We start from the raw sequence: 24,019 nt of genomic DNA on the forward strand, positions 1-24,019 counted from the left end.
TCCAAGACCCCCAAGGCAGGTGACTGAGGCTTTCCTTATATTAACACCTTTCAGTTACTCTTCTTCAGAGAGTTTTGGGGGACCCCTTGGCAGTTCACTGCAGATCTGTACTGACAGTTGGGAGTTTTGGATGCCACGTGTCAGCAGAGACGTGGGCACCACCTTTCTGGGCTGAGGTCTTTCGGCCAAACACCTCCAGGACCTCTCATGACCAAGTCCTAGCTTGGGGAGGGGTGATGCTCTCTAAGCCAGGAGGACTCTGGATTCTTCACAGACTGGGGTGTTCCATGCTGCGTTGACACATTTCTTCTTGCGTGGAGTTTGTGCCCACGTCTGTGGTATCAAGAGATACTACTTTCCTCAAAGGCAGATGGGAAGGTGGGAAAAACTTTGAACTTGGATTCAAATCTGCTTTGGGATCCGAGTTTGCTACTCAACAAGCATGATCCCTTGACCAGATGGCTTAAAGTTTCTTGAGTATGTTTTCTCATTTGTAAAATGGTCATAATCATCTCTGCACATCTCCCAGGATTGTTGTGCAAAACACATATGTTTCTTTTAAAGTTTTTTAATTGTAATTGTTTTTGGAATAGATAGCCCAAGGTTACCACTACAAAGGACTAAGGGCAGACCTGAGGGACTAGCATTGGTCTGAAGGCAAAGGTAGATCCCGGGTGACTGAAATAATTTTGCTAAGATATTTCAATGGGATCCACGTTGACTACTATGAGTGGTGGCTCCTGAACCAAAGGCCAGGAAAAAACTGGTGACGATAAGAAACCAGTGTCATCCGAATGTGTTGATGATGGCCAACGTATCCGTCTAGGTTGGATGTAGAATATGAATATTGCTCTTTGATCAGGGTCTGGTGGGGGCTGGCTCCTGCGTGGGCCAGGCGCTGCCCAGTTAGGCTGGGAAAGGGGAGTCAACTGTCAGGCTGTGGTTTCTCATCATCACATTTTTGAACCTACAGTGATGCATTAGTGTCACCCAAAGTCCATAGTTTACATCAGGGTTCAGTGTCGGTGTTGTACATTCCATGAGCTCTGACAAATGTATGATGACATGTACCCATCCCTATAATATCATGGAGAGTATTTTCACTGCCCTCAAAATCCTCCATGCTCCTCCGCTTCATCTCTCCTTTCCCCCAAACCCTGGCAACCACTGATCTTTTTACTGTCTCCATAGTTTTGCCTTTTCCAGAATGTCATATAGTTGAAACCATACAGTTTGTATGTAGCCTTTTCAGATTGGCTCCTTTCACTCAGTCATATGCATTTAAGGTTCCTCCATGCCTTTTCATGGCTTGCTAGAGCATATCTTTTGGGCATCGAATCATATTCCGTCGTCTGGGTGTACCCATAGTAAGGTAAGATGTTAAGAATAGGGGAAACTGAGTGAGGGGTCTATGAGAACTCTCTGTATTATCTTTGCAACTTTTCTGTAAATCTAAAACTCGTTTAAAATAAAAAGTTTATTAAACAAACGAAAAAGTATTCCGCTGTCTGGATGTACCACAGCTTATTTATCTGTTCGCCTACTGAAGGACATCTTGATTGCTTCTAAGTTTCGGTATTTATGAATAAAGTTGCTATAAACATCCATGTGCAGGTTTTCGTGTGGACATAAGTTTTCAGCTCCTTTGGGTAAATACCAAGGAGCATGACTGATAAATCATCTAAGAGTCTGTTTAGTTTTGTAAGAAACCATACAACTGTCTTCCAAAGTTTGCATCAGCGATAACTGAGCATTCCTGCTGCCCCACATCCTCGTTACATGTTTACATCCTCTTGGCCCCTCAAGTTTAAAAGTACCGCATCTCATTGCACCACTGGCTGTAACTGCAAGGTTAAAAGCACCGTGGGGGCCTAACCCCCTCCCCCTGCAGACTCTTCCCTGACCTCTGTCCTGGCGAAGCTTTCTGACTTGCTCTGCCTCTGATACTAGGCTCTGCCTTTCAGAGAGGGCTTCTCTCCTTCACTCTTCTCTTCAGCCAATGACACACATCACAGGTGAAAGTGGAGCTTCCAAGATCGTAACAGCCAGATCTCTTGTATTTTACTGACATATTATTCCTACTTAACTGTTCTCTTTCAAACTCTCCCCTAGTATTTCAGGGAGTCCCCAGGGCATCTCTGTGTGCTCACCAGCACCAATACCCTTTGGGTGGGAATGCTGCCTGGGCTGGGGGGTATCTTCTGAATGGCACCCCATCCCCTTCACTGTGGATGTCCAGAAGCCACACGGTGTGACCTGCAGTTGTGGGTATAACGGCCTCCTTCCAGCTCTGAGTCCACGTTCCCACTGGCCAACATGATGACACTGCTTGCACCCCTATTTTCCAAATGGTCTTTGGGGTGTAGGCCCTTTGGCTTCCATTGGCATGATCTAGTCCCTGGGGACAGACACCATATGCTACTCCATTTCCTTCCTACGCAGATGCCTGTTTCACAAAACTGTGTCATGAGACCCCTGCCTGGAAATTAGTTTATACAAACAGATGCCCAGGGGTCATGGGGCCCCTGGCTCAGTAGACACAGGAGATCCTGAATCTAGGACCAGATGTGTGTGTGTTATTGATGGTTTTATATATATATATATATAAGTGTACGCTCTTTAGGGGCAAGACATCCTTCCCTCTTTTTCACATCCTATAGCAGATTTGTCATGGTCCCTTCTGATGTCCCCTTGGACCTTGCCATTTCAGTATTCTGCTTACTTTTACCTGCCAGCATCTGCTTCTTTTTGCCTGGGGACTTCCTCTGGCTCTGAGTCCACTCAGCCCTTGTGCAGAACTGGCTGGAAATGCTGAGACGATGGCTGTTAAGAAGTGGTGTGGCTCTGTCGCTCACTGGCTGGAGTGGCTGTACAGCGTGTGTTCTGTCCTCGCTCCCAGGGCTCCCAGCAGGGTTCCTCTGCAGTTGTCCAAGCGATCGCTCCGTTGATAACAGGCTGCCTTCCTTTCCCTGTCCCACATGTCCCACTCCCTGGTAGGTTTCCTGGGGTTGCCTTTACTTCCCTGGTTTCCTTATTGAAGGTCTGGGGAAACCGAGACACACACCCAGTACATAGCAGGGGATTGGCACACGGGACAGGTCCAGTAGACATTGAAAAAAGGCATGGATGCTTCTAGAATACACATACTAGTCTCTAAAATAAAGCAGACTGGGTAGTCTTTTCTCCATCTGTCTTGTCCCAAATTCTGCCTGCCCAGGTGGACTCAGGCTGGCGCTCTGCTCCTTGTCTGCCTGCCCTGATGGAAAGGACACATCCTGCTTCTTTCCTTGTCCTCATAGCATCTCTTTCATGTCTTCATAATACACACTGGCTTTTTAAAGGAATGACTCCTTGCAGCTAGTGACTGTCTATGTCTCCCTTCTAGTGCCCAGCCAGTGTGATTAAATGAACATAGACTTTGCTGCCACATCTAAAATATTTGACTCCACATTTGTATTTTTAACGTAATTTTTATTGGAGTCTAGTTGATTTACAATGTTGTGTTAGTTTCTGCTGTACTAACACACAGCAGTTGTGTGTATAAGTGAATCAGTTATACATATACATATATCCAGTCTTTTTTAGATTCTTTTCCCATATAGGTCATTACAGAGTATTGAATAGAGTTCCCTGTGCTATATGGTAGGTCCTTAATAGTTACCTGTTTTATATGTAGTTGTGTGTATATGTCAATCCCAATCTCCCAGTTTATCCCTCCCCCCCATTCCCTCTTGGTAACCATAAGTTTGTTTTCTACATCTGTGACTCTATTTCTGTTTTGTAAATAAGTTCATTTGTCCCATTTGTGTTTTAACTTTGCCAGCTCTGTCCTTCAGCCCCCAACTTCCAGTCTGAGGAATGTCCGCCTAAAATCACAGTCTCCTATTAGAAGGGAGAGATTCTTCTGTAAGAGCGGGTTCCATATGAGAGCTAAGCTTAGTCTGGAAGAGGTTCTCAACCCAGCCTGGATGTTAGAAACATCCTTAGAAACGTAAAAATACCAATGCCAGGCCTCCCACGGACAACCTCAGTGGCAATCTCTGGGCACAGGGTCTGCATTTAGACTTTCTTGACAGCTTCCCAGGGGCTCCTGATGTGGAGCCAAGATCGACACCTCCAGTCTGGAGCTAGAACTTCCATTGCTTCCTTTGGGTATCTCTGCTTTAGACCAGTGGGAATAAACCCTACAGAGCTGTTTGTTGTGGGATCCAGAGGCCAGGACCAATCTGGCTGAGATTTGGGGTGATCTAAAGACTCCTAGGATTCTTACAGGCTATATAGATGTCAACCAAACTGTCATCAGAACTGGGCTGGATCTGGAGGCCCAGCCCCACCGCTTCGCCCCGCAGCAGAAAGACCTCGCAGATTGGGCTGCCGGGGTGCTGTCCCTCTGTATGCGGTGCGTGATGCTCTGGGAGATGACTTCCTGTGGGACTGAGGCTTCGAGCCCTGAAAGCCCAGGTTGGCGGCTACAGGTGCGGGTGGGCGGAGCCCTCAGCTACTAGGCTGGCCCCCCAACCTGGACCCTTCCCTGTCTTTCCCATTCCAGTGCCCTCCAGGCCACCCATTCTCCACTTCGATTCCTTCCCGGCTTCTCTCCCCTTGTCCCTGTTTCTCTCCTGCTATTTTCTACTGTCTCGCTCTTCGCTTTTTCTGCTCAGCTGTGCCTTGGAACCAGGCTGGGGCCGCCTCCTCTCAGAGCTGCATTTGCAACGTGTGGGGCCCTTGCCTGGGAGCCAGTGTGGGAGGAGAAAAGTGCTGGCGAGAGGGGGCTTCTAGCAGAGAGCTCACAGCCTGCGAGCTCTGGGTCCAGGTCGATACCTGGACGTTTAGGCAAACTGCTCCTTTATTTGTGTTTCCGCTTCCCCATCCATGAAGCCGGATGCCTTTAAGGGGAGTTTTCGGGAGTGGGTGGATGTGTGCTTTGCACAGGTCTCAGAGCTTGTTGGGTGCTGTCCCAGGGGGATGAGGCGTGTGGGCCCACACCACTCATTTCAGGGTTGTCCCTCTGCTGTCTCCACAGGACTGCGATGTGCCGGTCCTAGCTGCCGTCTGAGAGGATGTCCAGGGTTTCTGAGACCCTGAGCCGAGTGAAGGTGGGCACGTTACGTCGGCCTGAAGGCCCCCCAGAGCCCATGGTGGCAGTGCCAGTAGACGTGGAAAAGGAAGACGTGCGGATCCTCAAGGTCTGCTTCTATAGCAACAGCTTCAACCCCGGGAAGAACTTCAAACTAGTTAAATGCACTGTGCAGACCGAGATTCGGGTGAGTGTGGTGGGTGCTGCCTGCTCCGTCCATTTGTCTGTCTCTCCCTCATCTTCCTGGGCAGCTGAGCATCCCTCCTTCAGCCTAGCAGGCTCTCCTGTATCCACCACGTGGGTTGGGGGCCCTGGAGGGATGTTCTCAGCCTGTGGCTCCAGGCCTCCTCTCCAGGGCTCTGCAGCCCGAGGCACAGATTGTGTAGCCTTTGTTTGAACCCCAGATCGTTTGCTCAAGCTTTGATTTATCTCATTTCAACTCATTCAATATTTATGACATTTGAGGCTCTGCAAGGGATGTAAGCTCCCCCCACCCTCAGAGGGTTTACACTCTCATGGAATTGGAATACACAAGTGATTGCATTGAAAATAGAACAAAAGTGGTTTAGGACATGCGCTGCGTGCTTACAGAAGGGAGCTGTGAGGCGTTTAGAGGATGCTAATGAACTAGAGATGCCCTCGACCAGGGGCATGGTTGCCAGGCCCTTTCTGAGGCAGTACTTCAGCTGGCTCACTTTCACCCAGGGCCTCGGAATCTGTTTTGCAAATCCAGGTACCCACAGTCATCAGGGCACCTAGACACCAGGAAGCCAGTTCTCTTTAGCCAAACGTGTAAGAACTTGTCATCAGAAGCAGAGTCACAATACACTGATTGATTTTAAATGCCTACGTTTATTGAATAATTACTATGTACATGCCTGACTCAATCCCTTTACATTATCTCATTGAATCCTCCCCACAGTGCCACGAGGTAGATACAATGAGGATATCCCTTTCCACTCTCAGAATATTCCTTTCTGATGATGCAAAAGAAAGCCAAATCGATTCTCCAGAGTTTGCTTAGTGGGTTTGTAATTTGAACAAAGGAAGCAGGAGAACCTTGGGAAAACTCCGCAGGTCTGAGAAAGCTGGATGAACCATCTCCAATCCTCTCATCACTAACCCTTCCGTGTCCTGGAAGTCAGCATCCCCCAAACTCAGTCAGCGTCTTTTCTGCTCGGTGCTGGCAGCAGCCTCTCCACGTCTGTCCCTTTGGCTGCCTTCAGTCTGTAACAGCACACGCTGTACTTCAGTACACCCGAGCAGAATGTAATTGATTAGGTCACTGTCTTAGCCAGTTGTCACAACTGATTATGGTTTGGTTCGTCCCTCTGTTTCCTATAACTGATTTGATTAGGGCCTTGTTTGCATCTTATGGTTCCAGATCTGTAGGTACAGTCGTGTCCCGAGAGCAAGCCCTGGGCACCTTCCTCCAGGAGGATGTTTTCATGTCTCCTTAACTATCTACTTCTTGAGTCTTCCTTTGGCTGTATCATCTTTGCAGATAGCTGATGCCATCTACCGTGGGGTTTTCGAGTTTAATTTTCAGAAGGCAACCTGATTCCCATGTTCGGAGCACCTCCCTGCTTTTTTGTGCTGAAACCCAAAGAGCATCTGGTTAGACCAGATTAGAGCGTGTTCTGTGGCATTATGGTGCAAAGGGACCCTAAGGGATTGGTAGATTGGAAGAGGCAGTGCTGAGGAGAGCAGGGGGCTTTCCAAGAGGAAGGGACAGCAAGAACAAAGGCAGGGAGGCTGCTCATGGGAGCCTCCAGGGAGGCTGGAGCATGGGTTATATTTAGAAAAGTATCTAAAGTCAAGATCAGAAAGGAAATTTGATGGCCAATAAGGGAGGGCCTAGCATATCAAGCTAAGGAATTTGTACTTGGATAGGTATTAGAAACACACAGCTTTTAAGCAGGGGAGAAGCTTTCCTGGAGCTGTCTGATGTCTTGCTAGGTGTCTAAGGGGAAAAAATACAATAGCCTACAGAAAGGGCAGTGAGACCCAAGCTTAAGAAGAATGACTAGCTCTTGAGGCATTACCTGGAGGGGTGTGAGAACAGAGGTGGAAAAAGAACAAAGAAAGAAGCGATAGCCTTCTAGGCGTTTATGTCCCAGCCTTGTGGTTCTGCCTGTTTCCAATCTGTCCTATAGGCAACATGTCACCTGCTTATTGCAAACAGTCATGGCTTTCAAATCACCTAGACTTTGAGCCCGATACTGCTCCACCCTTGCTGGGTTTATGGCCTTAGACCCAACACAACTAACCTGGCTCAGTCCCTTCACTTGGGGATTATGCCCACGTGTAACCTTGTTGTAAGGATCAGAGGTGATAGATGGGAAGCGTCCAGCATATGGCAGGAGCTCAATCATTGGAAGCTATTGACTGTGTGGGTCATTACCCTGCTCAAGAATCTCCAAGGGTCTCTAATCACCCATAGAATAAAGTTCAAATCATCTTCTTTCAGTGTTTATCCACTTATCTGTCATATTTTCAAATAAAGTAAGATGATCAGATTTGTATTTTGAAACAGTATGTAGTGTCCTGCAAGATGTTAAGACATGCATGCTGGAGAAGGGTTTTTATGGTCAAAGAAGTTTGGGAAATGCTTGGTTAAGCAATCCTGAACCAATTCCTTTGTGACAGCACTTCTCAGAATCTTAAATATGCTGTCATGCATGGTGGGTCACCAAGAAAGAGCCACAGAGGGTGATGTTTTCTTAAGTCAGCCATTCCTTATTTGCCTAAGAAACCCTTCTCTTAAAAGTTGGACAACCAGCTCTCTAGGAAATCATTTAGGGATCCGTTTTTCCTAAACTCTGACCAAAGTACAAAAAGGGTAGGAGAGAGGAAAAGCTGGTGAAAGGGAGATGGATTAGGAAGCTGTGGCCGTAGTGTGGGCGGGAAATGATGAACTAGGGAAGTGGCATTGGGAACAAAGACAAGTCAACAGATCTGAGTGCATCTAAATAGGCAGAGTCAACAGAAGTTGATGATTAACTAGACGTAGGGAGGAAGAGAAAGGAGGAAGACAAGGACGACTCAAGCTTTTGCTTGGGCAGCTGAATGGGTGTTGATGCCATTCATTGAGATACCAACAGAGAAAGGAAGGGTGTTGTGAGATTTCAGCTTTACATGTGTTGTGTCTGAAGTGTTTATGAAACACACTCGTAGAGGAATGTGGGCCTGGAGCTGAGGAGGGAGAAAGGACCTAGAGGCGAGGATTTGGGAGTCATTCTGCAATGGATACCATGCGAATAGGTAGGATCACCCATGGAGAATGAGCAGAGCAGGAGAAGGAGTTCCAGTCAGGAAACCTTGGGAAACCAACCTCGAAGTGGCTGGTAAAGAGGGGCAAATGAAGGGAAAAAGAAGAGTCATCCAGAGACAGGTGAAAAGAACCGAGAGAACAGGAAGGAGGCAGAAGCAGAGGAAACTTTGAGGAAAGAGTGGTTAACAGCTCAGACACTCAGAAAGGTCAAATCAGATAAGGCTAAAAATAGGTTCATTGACTTCAGCAACAGGTGCTATGATGATCTTTTACTGGGCAGTTTCAGTGAAGAGATGGGGGCAGAAGCCATCGTGCAGTCGGTCGGAGAGTGGAGACAGTGAATGTTACCATTTCAGAAAGGTTTTGCTCATGAAGGGAAGGAAGGAGGAAAAGGCAAGAGGAACAGTGTTACCGGCAGAGGAAATAGCACGTGCTAAGATCCTGAAGTGACCAACACACATGTCAGGTTTGAGGCTGAAGGATGTCCAAAGTTGACTAGTTAGACCATGCTATTGATTTTGGATTTTACCCCATCTTCCGTGGGAAGCCACTGCTATAGTTTAAACATGCGAGTGATATGAGATTGCATTTTTAAAAGGTCACTTGGGTTACATAGTGGAAAATAGACTGGAGAAGGCAAGAATGGATGTGAGGAGATGTTAGGTGGCTATTGGAGTGATCCAGATAAGAGATGATGATAGCTTAGATTACGGTTGTGATGATGGTGGTAGTGACGATGATGATGGTGGTGCCGCTTATGGTGGTGGTGGTGGTGATAATAGCAGCTACCGTTTTGAAAGCACATCATATGCATTATCTCCTCGACTTCTCAGAAGAACCCTATGAAGCACATACTATTATTATCTCCATTTTATATATAAGGAAACAAGGCTCAGAAGAGTTAAGCAAATTGCTAGTAAGTGGTGGAGACTGTTTTCAGACCCAGGCAATTCACCTCCAGAGCCTGCACTCTTAACCACCATGGTCTATGGAGAGAAAATTTGTAATTAGATTGTAATCTAGAAAATTGTAATCTAGAAAATTTAAGAGAGGAAAATGAAAGGTTTTGCTGATGGACCAGAGATGCAGGAATAAAGAAGAGGGAGGTGTCAAGAACAACAGCCCTAGGAATTCCCTGGAAGTCCAGTCATTAGGACTGCACGCTTTCACTGCCGAGGGCCCGGGTTTGATCCGTGGTCGGGGAACTAAGATACTTCAAGCCACACGGCATGGCCAAAAAAAAAAAAAAAAAATGGAAAAAAGAACAGCAACCCTAGTTCAGGTGGAGAAAGTCCCACTCCCCAAGACGAAGAACACTTAGGAGAAACTGGTTGGGGAGTGGGGAACTCACAGGTTCAGTTTCGGACCTGTCAAGTGCAATTGGGATGCTCTAACATTTTCACGTTACATTAAATATGTGAAAATGTTGAGTAGGCTTTTTGATATATCATTCTGGAGGAAAGAACTGGGCTGGAGAGAGACATCTGAACCTTCTCAGCCTCTGGGTGGTGGTTAGAGCCATGGCTGTGGGTCAGTTCATCAATGGAGGAATCCTGAATAATTTCACCATCCATTTCACAAGTATGTGTTGAAAGGGAGAAAGAACGCTCTGGAGAAAGAAAAGGGAAATCATCACGCTCCTACTCAAGTGAAAGAAGAGCTAGAGAAAGGGAGAGAGAACGACAGAAGAAGGGATTGCCTCCAATTAGATCTAAAACATTAAGTGTATGTAGTACTCCTCTGTGGGTAGACAAGACGGCAATGCAGCAACATTTACCCAACCTGTTTGAAGAGTTTGGACAGATTGAATCCATTAATATGATTCCTCCCAGAAGCTGTGCTTATGTTTGCATGGTTCATTGACAAGATGCATTTCAGGCTCTTCAGAAACTTAGTTCCGTGTCATATAAAATTGAGTCCAAGGTCATTAAGAGAGCTTGGGCTTTAAACAAAGCTGTAAAAACAGAATACAAACAATTCTGGGATGTGGACCTTGGAGTTACATGTATACCGTGGGGAAAAGTACCTGACACCAGGCTGGTTATGACCTGGAAGTATCATCAAATCCCAAAACCCAGAGGCACTCCCTGCTTTCAATGGGTTTTGAGTTCAAGGGCTCACACTAATGAATGACATTGACCCCCACTAATGAATAAACCTTTACAAATGGAGGCAAGAGCTCTGACAAGAAGGCAGAGATTCTGTGAGAGCATAGAAGACAAAAGAGCTTGGTCCAGACATCAAGGAACTGCTTTGCTATTCTGGGCCTGTTTGTAGACGCTGTGTCTGGTCGTGTAGGTCCAGACCAGCTTCCCTGCCTGAGAATCTCCTGGACCGGCCCCTCCCACCCGCTGCTTCCACAGAGCATTTCTTGCAGTCTCCTTGCCTAGCTGGGTTTGCATCCTCTAATGGATTTTTCTACTTCCAGCTCTCTATCTTCTTTCACCATCTTCTCTGTGTCAAAGTACTGCCATCCCTTTCAAGCTGGCCAAGCACTTGTCCTTCCATAAGAACACTCCTAAAACTCTGACACCTCCGTACAGCTGTGTCTGATCGAATGGAAGCAACGGAGAATCGCCCTGGCACAGTCCATGTGGTAAAACATTTCCAAAACATGGTTACTCCATGCATCCTTGCTGATTTCATGTTTTCCTTTTTACTCTCAGCTTCTTTCTATACAAATGTAATCTCCTCAGATGCTTTCTCTGGGTTGTTAAAAGCTATGTAAGTAAGCTCTGGCCCTTGTGCTTAGGACCCAACCGAAATTAGACAGGTGTTGGAGGGAAGGGAGCAACGTGCCGAATGAGAAATGGATTTTGTTCGTCTTGATTTTCCGTTTCCCCTTTGTTTGATATTCATAGGAAATTGTGTTTGTTTGGGAGCTCTGGAGCTCTGGAGCAAGTGGAGTCTTCTATCATTATGTATTTTTCTAACATTTGCTTGTCTGGGAAAGGGGTTAAGATAACACTTTGTAAACAACCAGCAGAGTGCCACGCAGACGTGCCCACACAGGACGTCTCTCTTTGACTCTTACAGCCTCTCCTTCATTTCTCTCTCTCTCTCTCCCTCTCCCTGCTCCTTTTCCCATCTCCTCTCTTACTCTCTTCGGGGTAGGTTGACCATATGTCCCGGTTGTATCAGACAGTCCTAGTTTACACACACTGTCCAGGGATGACTATGAACAGTGCCCCTGCCAATCTCGAGCGTCATGATTCGGAGGATAAATGGTCACCTACTGCTAATTGCCGTTCTCACTCCTCTCTGCCTGGCACACTGACTTGCTGGCTCGTGGTGTTTTTCCCTCCCCTGCTGACCCCAGCTGACCCACCCCCTGCATGGGCCCATCTGTATCCATCAGTGGACCATCTGTGTCTCATACAGGAGGGCCTTAAGCAGAAAATGAGGCAGTTGTGTGTGATATGGTGTGCTTCCAAGGATGCCAGCAGAGCGCCCACGTTCAAAAACCCTCTCCCTCGGCCAGCCTCTATCGTGCTGAAAAGCCACGATCAAGACCCACCTTTGTTTTGTCCCGAAGCATCACCCCACTTAGCACCCACATTTACATCCCTGGGAGGGTTAGAGACGGAGCCATCCTGTGCCCTTCCCGCTGGTCCAGTGGTGTCCCCTCCGCTCTACAGCAGGGATTCCAGGCTGTGGGATGGCCAGCAGGTGCCGCTCACCTGGTGTGTGAGGAGAGCACAGTCCAGTCCCAAAGGCAGCCTGCTCTACACATGCCTGGACTAACTGCCTTCCCTGTAGATTTGGCGGTCATACAATACATTCCAGAATATTCCCAGATAAGGAGATTTCAGATACTGCGACCCACTGTCCCTGCCCTAGACTCATCAGACATTCATCCCAGTTACTTTCAAGTTTAAACCCATCACTTAACCAGACACAGGGTGTTATGGATTGAATGTGTGTTCCCCCCGATCCCCCCCCACCAAAATCCGTATGTTGAAGCCCTAACCCCCAATGCAATGGTATTAGGAGGTCGGCTTGAGGTCATGACAGTTGGGCTCCCACGATGGCTTAGTGTCCTGAGAGGAAGGTGAAGAGACCAGAGCTCTCTCCCCTGCTGTGTGAGGGCACAGCCAGAGGGTGGCTGTCTGCAAACCAGGAAGAGAGTGCCCACCAAGAACCCAGTCTCCTGGCCCCTTGATCTTGGACTTCTCAGCCTCTAGAACACTGAGGGATAAATGTTGTCATGTAAGCCACCCAGTCTGTGGTCACCTGTTGTAGCAGCCCGAGCAGACACAGGGGTAGCAGCTGCTTGTGGTCAGAGGAGAGTCTCCAGGCCACAGTTCGTGGGCCCACGTCCTCTGTTTCCAGAGCAATCCCTGCTGCCCTCTTCGCATGTCTCCGCGGGCAAGACCATGAGGTTGAGGTGCACGAGGAAGGGAATTCGTGACTCCTCGTCCCAGGAAGCTGCTGTCGCTAAAAGAAAGGTTACCCTAAAGCGAATAGCGGAGCCACACAAGGCCAGCCCCCGACACATGAGAACAGCCCTGGGAAACCTGAGGCTGTTTTCATCCAGGAAACCACGGACCGACACCACAGAGACACTCACAGTGCTATAAAAAGAGGCACATTCACAAGGACCCCCTCCTTTCTGTACCCCGTCCCCATTTCCTGTATGTGCGCGGCAGGCCCGCCCACCCAGCCCTGACACCTGCAGAGGCAAGCTCGAGGCGGACGTGCAGCATCCTGGGCCCCTTTATTCACTGTGCGCCCAGATTCATTCCGTCCACAAATTAGCAGCCAGGTGCCTATGCTTACGTTTCTATTTTTAAACAGCAGTAGCATTGCTGAATGTCCTTGTTAGGTACAGGCTCTTTTAGCACATCCAAATGAAAGCTTTCACAGTAAGTTATGTTAACTTTTACTATTTTGCTCTTCAATCATTTTTTTTTGAATTTTTGAATTCTGTTTTATTTATTTTTTTATACAGCAGGCTCTTATTCGTTATCCATTTTATACATATTAGTGTATATATAATTCTTTTAAAATTATCCCTTAGGTATATGAAGAACTCAGAATTCGTGTTGCTGTTGTTATTTGTTTCCTAGGGCTGCTGTAACAAATTACCATGATCCTCATGGCCTAAAACAACAGAAGTGTGTTCTCTCGCACTGTATCAAGGGGTCGCAGGACTGGGCTCCCTCCAAGGCTTTCGGGTGGAATCCTTCCTTGCTTCCTTCAGCTTTTGGTGGCTCCAGGCTTCCTTGGCTTATGGCTGCATCACTCCAATCTCAGCCTCATCTTCACATTCCTTTCTCTTCCTTTCTCTTCCTTCTGTGCATCTCTCCTCTGTGTGTCTTTTATAAGGACACTTGTCATTGGATTTAAGAGCCCCTCAGATAGTCCAGAATGATCTCATCTTGAGGTCCTGAACTTAATGACATCTGCAAAGACTCTTTTTCCAAATGAGTTCACATTCACAGGTTCCAGGCCTTGGACTCATCTTCTGGGGACCACCATTCAAGCCACGACAGCCACCAGTTGGGATCACTATGGCAGTTGCTGGCACCCCCATTCAGGGGCACACAGACACACGTACACAGCACACAGGGGAGTATGAGCACTTTGCACACGTATGCACACCCACAGTGACGCAAGGCTGAGTGTCGGAAAGCGACCACAGGCTGATGAAAGCTTATCACTCTTCCTTGCCCTTTCCAGGGATTCTCAGTTGCCGGCCGGCTGTGGGTTGTCCCCTCCCTGGCCTGATTCCCGTGACACTGACAGGCTGTATGTCGCCACAGGCTGGTCCCTTGTCACTCCTCAGGTGATCTCATCCAGTCACATAGCTTGAAATTCTCATTTTACCCATTGGTGCCCAAATCTGAAACGCTGGCTCCAGCCTCCTCCCATAACTCCCGGCCACATGTCCACCTGCCTGCCTGCCATCTCTGCTGGCCGCCCAGCCTCCGTGCGAAGAATCAGCTCAGAATCCTCGCCTGAAACTCTGCTTCTCCTCCAGTCTGTCCAGCTCCACTAACTGCAGCTCTCTTCTTTCAGTTATTGTGTCTCAGGCTTTCGACCTAGGAGTCTTCCTTGAATTCTTTCTTCCTCTCACACTCTGTACTTCATCCATCAGGAAATCCTGTCTGCTCTACCAGCAAAACATATCCGGATTCTGACCATTTCCTTCTCGCCACTTCCGTTGCCTCTTCCCTGGTCCAGGCGGTCAGCATCTCTTACCTGGAATAACGCATTCACCTCCGAACTGCCTCTGCCCTTATCCCCCTGTGATCCATTCCACAGGTAGCGGCCATGGTGAATTTTTAAAACACAGGTCAGTTGGAGGGATATATTTAAGGTATAGCTTCGAGCATATCACTGCTCTACTTTAAACTCTCTGATGACTACCTTCCTCGCCCAAAATAAGATCCAGAGTCCTTACCCTGGCCTGCAACAGGGGTCAGCAAGCAAGGCCTGCAGGCCAAATACGGCCCACCACCCATTTTTGTAAATAAAGCTTTATTGAGACAAAACCCCACTCAGTTGTTTACTATTGTTTATGGTGCTTTTGAGCACAAGGGCAGAGTTGAGTAGTTGCAGCAGAGACCATCTGGCCCACAAAGCCTAAAATATTTACTTCCTGACCGTTTATAGAAAAAGTTTGCCGAGCCCTGGCCTGGCCCTTCTGACCTTTTCCCCCATCACTTTCCTCCGTTCCCTCCCCACCTCAGCCCCACTGGCCTCTTCACAGTCACCCAGATGTGCCAAGCACACAGGGCCTCGTAGATGCCCACCTCGGGGTCTCTGTGCAATCTGGTCCCTTTGCCTGGAAGGGTCTTCCCCCACGAGGCCACCCCTCTCGCCCTGACTTCCTTCAGGGATCCATTCAAACGCCGCCTTATCAGAGAGGACTTTGCTGGCCACTCCATGTAAAACAGCAACCCCACCCGACCCCTCCCCTGGTATCATTCTTGTGCCCTTACCTGTTTTGTTTGTCTTCCTGGCACTTATCAGAACCTGAGATATTATTATGCTTATCTGTTTATTGTTAACCCCCAAGAGAAAATAAGCTCCATGAGAGAGGGACGTTTTGTTTCCCCAGTTTGCTGAATTAATTAATGAGTAGTTATTTAATGATGGATGGATGGATAGATGGATTCCAGTTATGAAGCCCGCAGAGACTGGTTAGAATTCCACGTCTCAACTCCAGATTCCAGTAAGGGAGAGGGAGCTTCAGGCTGACCTGGTGTGTACAGGGGGCGGTGTCTGGGGTCAGTGGCATTAAATGTCAAGAGGTGCTGTGAATGGGGTGTGGGCAGAGGGGTTCATATAACCACTGCTACAGTCTTCCCAGATGAGGCAAGCAATCTGAAGTCACCAGGGGGGTTGAAATGTATCAGTTGTCCAAGTTGCATCCAAATTCACTGAATCAGAAGCTCAGGGGTGCTGGGACTGGCCGCTGCCCTGAAGTACCCACTTCTGCCTGCAGGATGCCTGCCTGGCTCACATGCCCCCGGGAAGGATTCTCAACCATCCCCCAGGTGGGACGGAACCCCAGGATAAGAAGTCATGGTAGAGGATCTGAGAACTCACAAGATAGATACTCAGAGTCTTGGAGGGTCTGTGAAAGGATGACAGGAGCAGGCTTGATGGGGCGGAATTGAAGACGAGGAGTGTAGGTGGGCATCAGGGGCTTGGAGGTGGTACATTGTGCTCCCGTTTCCCTCATTCAAGCACTTGACAGGTTGTATCGTAATTGCCTCTTGTCAGTCTCTAAACGGAGGTGGCCTCCTGGAAAGCAGGGATTATATATTGCTCACCATTATCCCGCCAGTGCCTACTTATAGCCTAACACAAAGTAGGCGCTCAGTAGATGTCTGTATAATGAATGAATGAACAAGCGGAAGAGCTGAGCCTACAGAGCACAAATGAGACTAGGAACCTCCTACATCACTTGATATAAAGACCAAATAGGAAGTTGACTGGAAGGAAGTTCAGCCTTCATAAATGATAAAGTGTAGGAGGGTTAATAGAATTTCAGCTGGTTTCAAATAGAATTTCCTGTATACTCCTGGGCAAGTCACTTGCCCTCCTTGGGTCTCAGTATCTTCATTTAAAATCAGAATCAAATTAAGAGATCTCTAAATTTACGTAAGGCTCTAAAATTCTGGTCTAAGTTTTATGAGCTTATTAAAGTCTGAATAGTTGAATATCTGTGGAGTTGTAGATTTTATTCTTATGGCTGCATCAGTGAGGTTTGCTCTCACATATGAGCTTCTAGGATCTGGAAGGCAAAATAGCCATTCAGCTTAACTTCCATCAAGACCTGAGTGAATTTGGGCCATTCTTTTTCTCTAGCCCTGTGACATTTACTGTCTAGTCAGCATTTTTATTTTATTTACTTATTTATTTATTGGCCGCACCGTGCAGCACTCGGGATCTTAGTTCCCCGACCAGGGATCGAACCCTTGCCCCCTGCAGTGGAAGGGCGGTGCCCTAACCATGGGACCGCCAGGGAATTCCCAGCATTTTAATTCTAGAGTTTTATATTTTACAAGGAGTTTATTCATCTCTTAAAAGCTGAGCCTATAAGCAGGGGAGGAGGTCTCCACTGGGTAGCACGTGAACCAAGCTCGTGGGCATAAGCTTATGGCATTTGTCTCAAGTTGCAAGCTTATATCTTCTCCTGTCATTTAACTGTGGATTTGTTATGCCTAATCTGCTAAACCAAGCCCAATACAATAGCTAAACTTAGACATTTATTTTTGAAGAGGTTTTTTTACAAGTATAAAATAAATACATGAGAGACAAACATGAGAGGAAAACTATAAATCATTATCTCTCATGAATGTATATGCAAAAATCCTCAACAAAATATTAGAAAATTGAATCCAACAATATGTAGAATGAATACATGTTCACTCAATAACAATAATAATAATAGCATTTTATTTAGCACTATTATGGGCAAGGCATTTTGCTGACCTCTTTACTTATATCATTTCATTAAATCCTCACAAGAACCCTATGAAACAGGAAAATGTTTACATTTTACAAATGAGGAAACCAAAGCAGCAACACTGTTAACATTGTGATATGTTTCATTCTGGACTTGTTTATTTCTACTTCTATCCCTATCATGCCTTGTATATGATTTTATATACTACAACTCCCACTAATTGTAACAGGGAGTTAACAAGCTCTTTATACAATTTTACAAACTAGCACATAAACCCTGTGTGGTCCCCCCATCATTTTCATGGTCCTTTTCAAACTATTTGGATTGGTTGTCTATTGTGGGGCTTTTGCTATTTTTGAAATTGCTACAGTGAGTTTCTTTGTATACAGAGTATTTCTGTATTTTAAATCGTTTCTTCAATTTATGCTTTGCCTGCCATAACAAAATGTCACAGGCCTGGGGGCTTAAACAAGAGAAATTTATTTCTCCTAGTTCTGGAGGCTGGAAGTCCAAGATCAGGGTGCCAGGATGGCTGGGTTCTGGTGAGAGCCCTCTTCCTGGCTTGCAGATGGCTATTTCTTGCTGTCCTCACATGGCAGAGAGAGAGAGCTCATCGCTCTTGTGTCTCTTCTTATAAGGGCACTAATCTTATTCATGAGGGCTCCACTCTCATGACGTAATCACCTCTCAAAGGCTTCACTTCTAGATACCATCACATTGAGTATTAGGGCTTCAGCATATGAATTTGGGGGTGACACCAACATTCAGTCCACAGCATGCTTCCAGGCATAGAACTAAGGCCAAGATATAAACACATTTCAGGCTCTTGATACAAAACATATACTCCTTTGGTATCTGTCCTTGCAGTAGGATGGGAGCTCTCCGGGGCCAGGACTTTGTCTCATTCTCTGCTGTATCCATAGCACCTAGAAGGGGGCCTGATACGGGGAATGTGCCCAGTATGTAATTGTTGAATACGTAGGTAAGAATCATTGAGAGGTTTTCTTGTGTAATTCTTGGTATATGCAGAAGAAAATAGGTACCAAATAGACGAGTTGGTGGTTCTCCCTGGGGGCTGTTCCACATCTCCTGGAAAGTGGTGTTTGGAAACGTGTACGGGCCTACTTTATTTTGCTAGTCACGTTGTCATCATTGTCAGGATGACCAGGGCCAGGGGCAAGGCATTCAGTGGGCTGCAGCCATGGGTGCTGAATAGCACCACACAACAAAGAATCATCTGGCCCCAAATGCCAACGGTGCCCGTTGGGACTCACTAATGTGAGTTATGGAGCATTATGGTGAAATGAACACCCCAAACCCATCGCCCTGTGTGAGAATAAAACCTCACTAGTCATGCTGAAGTGACTCGCTCTGAGGCAGACACTACACGCCACACAAACAAATCAGTCATTACTTTAAGAGATATTTTGGTAGGAAGAGTTTTTCAAAGAAGTTCCTGAAGTCCTCCTGATTCTGTCCTAATGGACCTATCACATTCTTCATCCCTTCTAAATGTCAGCTTGGCATCCAGAGCCTTTCCTTGTAGGTTATTAGTGAATCCAAACATTTGACATAATAGTGTTATTTTTAACAGAATATTTTTCAGAGACGCCTCTTATGTTCGGTTCAAGTCATTTAAAAAGAAGGCCTCTTGTTGCCTTTTCCACCTGTTTTTGCACTTTCTCAGACCCTCACTTCCTGTCTGCCCGTGTAGCAGAAGGGGAAAGGAAGGAGCCTGCTATCGTGAGCTTCGCCCTAGGAACATAAAGCCCTTCGTGGCTTTCTTGCTCCAAGCAGAAGGAAGTCATTTTTCTCTGCATTTTTTCTTCTCCGTGGCCGCAACCTGACATCCTTCAAGGTTCATTCATCACGCGTCAGCCTCCTGCTGCTGCTAGCACCAGCTTAAGCTTGGAAACGGTCTCAGGTCCCTTTTCCAGAGATGGCTTTACTCAGCCACCTGCACCTCTTCTGTGGATCTGAAGGGCTGTTGGAAGTTACCAGCAACCGTGGCTCCCTCCTTGACCACTGCTCAGCCAGTTACTCCGTGGGAGTGGATCCCGGTCCCAGGGCACCAGCTCCCACTCAGGCTGGGAGAGTCTAAGGAGCCTCTCTGCCCAGGGACCCTTAGACTCCATTTCAGGCTCTCAAATATATGTCTCAGTTATAGACTTCTTGAGTTAATTATTCCCCAGGATGGCTTGAGCTTGAGCCACGCTTATCCTTTCTTCTTTGTCCACCCATCATGACCATGGCCAGCATTTATTTAGCACTTACTGTGTGCTACCATTAGGCTAAGCTCTTTACGTGTCTGGAACCCACATAAACCTGGCCAGCTTGCTTTTCCCTTGAAGCCAGTCTCAGTGGTATCACATTTCCAAAAAACTATTAGTCTGTCATGTAAAACTAATTGGAAATCAATTTAAATCTTTACTGAAATCTCTTTGGGGAAAAATATCATTGAGGGATCACTTTCAAGATAAACAGAAAATTTTCTTAAATTTTTTATCACCATTTCTTAATATCCAATAGGGTTGGCTCCCGTCCAAAAATATCTTTACTTGCATTTTAAAAAATTCCTGAAATCTAGTCCACGAAGGCTGTTATCTTTCTCCCCTCTATTGCTCATGGCAAAATCCATTCTTTTTTTTTCCCTCAGTCACTCTTTGCTTCTTCCAGTGTGTAAGTCAAGTTCAACTGGATTGGAACCTCTCTGCTTCACGCTCCCCCATTACCAAGTTCACACAATGGAAGTTCAAGAGTTGCGTGGTACATGGAAACCTCCTTAGATAATGGAGGGGGGCAGTGTCACATGTTTATAATTTTATATCTGCTCCTTTTATTTACATCACATGTTATCTTATCCAATCCCACCTAAAAATCTCACGATGGAAGAGATATGTTCCCCATTTTACAGGTGAGGAAATGGAGATTAAGTGACACGGCCACGACCACACAGTCTTGGTCAGATCCAGTAGACACCAAAGCCTTGGTGATGTCATTAATCACCACACTCCTGATCTCTTGAACATTTTTGAATGTGGGTCACTGTCCCTCATAACCCCAACTTGTTATCCAGAGAGCTGGCTCCTATTCATTTAATCATTCATTCATTCCTCAGGTATTTGAGGATCTACTTTGGGCCAAGGACTGGGCTTGTAGAGGATAATATTGTATCTAAGGTTTGGCTTTTGACCTTGCATTTGAGAGGTTAAAAAGGCAAACATCAGTAATTGTCTTAGTTCTAATTGGTAAATGTCTGTATTCATTTCTTAGGGCTGCTATAACAAAGTATCACAAATGGGGTGACTCGGAACAACAAAAGTTCATTGTATCACAGACCTGGAGGCTAGAAGTCCAAGATCAAGGTGTCGGCAGGGCCATGGTCCCTCTGAAACCTGTAGGAGAACAATCTTTCCTTGCATCTTCCTAGCCTCCGGTGGGTTGCTGGCAATCATTAGTGCTCCTGGGCTCACAGAGGTATAACTCAAATCCCCCATCTTTACATGGCATTCTCCCTGTGTACATGTCTCCCTCTGTGTCCGAATTTCCCTTTTTTATAAAGACGTCAGTCATATTGGATTAGGGCCCGCCTTAACTACCTCATTTTAACTTGGTTAGTCTGTAAAGACCCTGTTTCCAAATAAGGTCACATTCTAAGGTACTGGTGGTTAGGATTTCAACCTACCTTTTGGGGGAGACAAAATTCAACCCATAACAGCATCTTGTAAGATGTGTGTGCAAACTTCTTTGGGAACCCAGGGGCGGAAACAAACCCTGTCTAGGTGAGTCAGGGAGGGATTCCCAGGGGACCTCACAGTGCTAATGGGCCTTAAAAAGGATAACTTGCAGCTAAGCGAGGGGGAGGACAGGAGGGGAGGACACCAGGTGCCCTCCAGGTGGGACATGCTGGGCTTGGAGAAGAAAGAGAGTAGTCCTGGGAGGCGGGCACTTGGAGTGCATCATGGGTGAGCGTGGGAGATGAGGCTGGAAAAAACATACAGAGGAAAATTCCATAGGGCCTTTTATGCCTCACGCTAAAGAGTCTGGATCTCATCACATAGAAATGAGGACCCAGTGACAAAAGTCACCTGTTTAAATTTGCCTTCCATCTCAAAGGGATATCTTTTTAAAGAGAATTTAAGCAGGACTTTATAAAACTAAGGCTTCAAGTTATTAAAATTTTAAGTTCCATCATTTTTAAAAAGAGGAGCATTTTGCCTTCATAAACCAAAGAGAAAAGAGGGTGAGTCAAATCAAGCCTGGAAAACGAAGGCCAGATCCTCAGATGGGCTCCCGCGAAGCAGACCCCGAGATGCCCTTTGCAGGCAGGAAGCATCAGTAAGCCCCCGTGAACCTCACCTGCAGGGAGTGACAGGGCAGGAATGGGCAGAGAGAAAAGTTGGGCTGTGACACGGCCGCATCACAGGGAGCACGGGAGCTGGGATGGCCCAGCAGAGCTGTTCCAAATTAGGATGAAAGGACAGGGCCTTTAAACCCCCAGTGTAACCAGTCAGTGGATACAGGCTGCCCCCAGTAAGGGGTGTGACCTCAGGCAAGGTGCAGGCACTTCTGGGGGAGGGAGTGGGGGATACAGCTGTCAGACTGTTCCTAAAAACCCAGCGACTAACATGAAGTATGTTTCATAAGCTCAAGCGAGAAAAACCAAAAAGCTTAGGTATTTTATAAAAAGAAAAATTAGGTGAACCTGAGAAAATCACAAGAAAACAGAGATTACTACAGAAGTTATAAAATGTGACCAAGGTACAAGGACTATTAGATCAAAGCAACAGAGAAAGAGGCAAGAAACAGTCCCACACATATAGGCCCTGAATGTTAGATATCCTGCTGAAATCAAATTCATTTTCAGCCATACCTCACGCTATATACAAAAATCAATTTCAGATTTAAAAAATGTGACTCAGGGGCTTCCCTGGTGGCACAGTGGTTGAAAGTCCGCCTGCCGATGCAGGGGACGTGGGAAAGAGTGAGAAAGTGGATTGAGTAATTAATTGCTTGGGTGACCTTTTTCTCTTTGGAAATAAATTGTTCTGGGCTTGGGGACAAGCATCTAGTCCTGTTCCTTCTTTGTTTCTGGCCGGCAAGAGGAAATACCAGAGAATAGGGAGAGAGGTGAAGGCAGTTTGGGGTCTTCACGCTATTTGATAAAGCCAATAAATCAACGTCAGCCAAGCAGGAAGAAAAGCCATAGAAACCCCACTGTTTGCAAGAAAGCCTCAGAAGCTGTGAGCCATGGGCTGTCCGGGGGCCTGCTTTTCAGTAGCGCTCAACGTGGGTGGAAGGAAAGGTTTTTCCTGTAGCAAAATAGAATCCTGGGCTTAGCTAAATAACAATTGATAAAATGAAGACAGCTTTTTTTTCCTTTTCTGTCACGTTACATATGGCAATTTTGTGAGTAGGTAAATATCTTATACTATTGTTTTTAAAAGTGATTTATTCATAGAGAAAGAAATATGGAACTCATTAATGACAAATTGTGAGCCGTGGGCGGAGGGCTGGTTTTGCTGCTCCCACCATTTGCGTGAGAAGCTGTGTGAATATGAGAGAAGAGGCAATGAAGGGTGAGGGAAAGCCAGGGCTGATGCAGAAGCCTCCATGGGGAGATCATGTAAAACCTCAAAGTTTTTTCTTTTAAACTGATTTCCCAGCCCACTCTGGGGCCCCCACCACTTAAGCTGCTTTCCTCCTCTCACCCCCTGAATAGAAGCTTCTTGAGGCGGGGGCTCTGTGTGAGCTCTGGGGCTCCTGCTACACTTTGCAGAACGCATACGTCATAGATAGTTCTGATGGTTGGAATGAAGGAACCGTCTGCAACTTCACAGGACAAGGGCAGGGAACAGCAGGAAGGAGGCTGTGGCTCGGGGAGCTTGTCATCCTACTAGAAGTACATGTCAGAACGGGGTTCACAGCCTGGGCTTGGGTGACCCCAAAGTTAGTGCTCTTTGTATGTCACCTGTGGTTGTCAACTTTGTCTCTCCCCAGGTATGCCTGGAGGATGGACACACTTTGCAGTGCAGTTCTGACCCAGTGCAATTGGGGAGCTACCACAGACTTCACAGGTTGAGGGCACAGTCCTCCACAAGACACCCTTCCTCAGAGTTCCCAGGCCACCCACACTTCTGACCAACTGGCTACAAATTTAGGGCTTCCCACTACCTCAGTTTCAAAATTTGCTAGAATGACTCACAAAACTCAGGACAATTAAAATTTTATTATAAAGGATACAAATAGGAACCAGCCAAATGAAGAGACACATAGGGTGAGTTCTAGGAGGGTCCCAAACATAAGTTTCTGTGTTCTTAGGACATGTCACCCTCCAGCTAGCATTACCAACCAGGTAGCTTCCCCCAGCTTCAGTGTCTAGAGTTTTTATTGGGGTTTAGTGATGTAGACATAATTGATTGATTGATTGATTGTTGATTGATTGGGTCATCGGCCTTGTAATTTGACTCAATCTCCAGCCCTCCTTGTCTCCCTGGAGGCCAGGCTGATATCATGTGACTCAAAGCTCCAAACCTCTAACCACATGGTTGATCTTTCCAACAAGGCGAGCCCCCATCCTGAGACTACCTAAGGGCCCACCATGAGTTACCTCATCACCATAAACCTCGGTGGTGAGGTTTGGTCCAAGGTACCCATCAGGAACAATAAAGGCACTCTTATCGCTTAGGAAATTCCAAGCATTCAGAAGCTCCCTTCCCAGAAGCAAGGACAAGACCAGCCAAGT

General features: G+C 46.7%; 1 protein-coding gene across 3 annotated transcripts in view; it reads left to right on the plus strand.

The window, feature by feature from the left end:
• PTK2B (protein tyrosine kinase 2 beta) overlaps positions 1 to 24,019 on the plus strand; it is a 138,718-nt gene that overhangs the window by 71,381 nt on the left and 43,318 nt on the right. For all 3 annotated transcript variants that reach the window (XM_024767720.1, XM_024767719.1, XM_024767721.1), the window contains one exon: positions 5,024 to 5,264. In XM_024767720.1, coding sequence (XP_024623488.1) covers positions 5,061 to 5,264 — 204 coding nt within the window. In that variant the 5' untranslated portion in view covers positions 5,024 to 5,060. The remainder of the gene's footprint in view (positions 1 to 5,023; positions 5,265 to 24,019) is intronic.

This window comes from Neophocaena asiaeorientalis, unplaced genomic scaffold, assembly GCF_003031525.2.
Source record: "Neophocaena asiaeorientalis asiaeorientalis breed wild unplaced genomic scaffold, Neophocaena_asiaeorientalis_V1.1 scaffold523, whole genome shotgun sequence".
NCBI classification, from domain to species: Eukaryota; Metazoa; Chordata; class Mammalia; order Artiodactyla; family Phocoenidae; genus Neophocaena; species Neophocaena asiaeorientalis.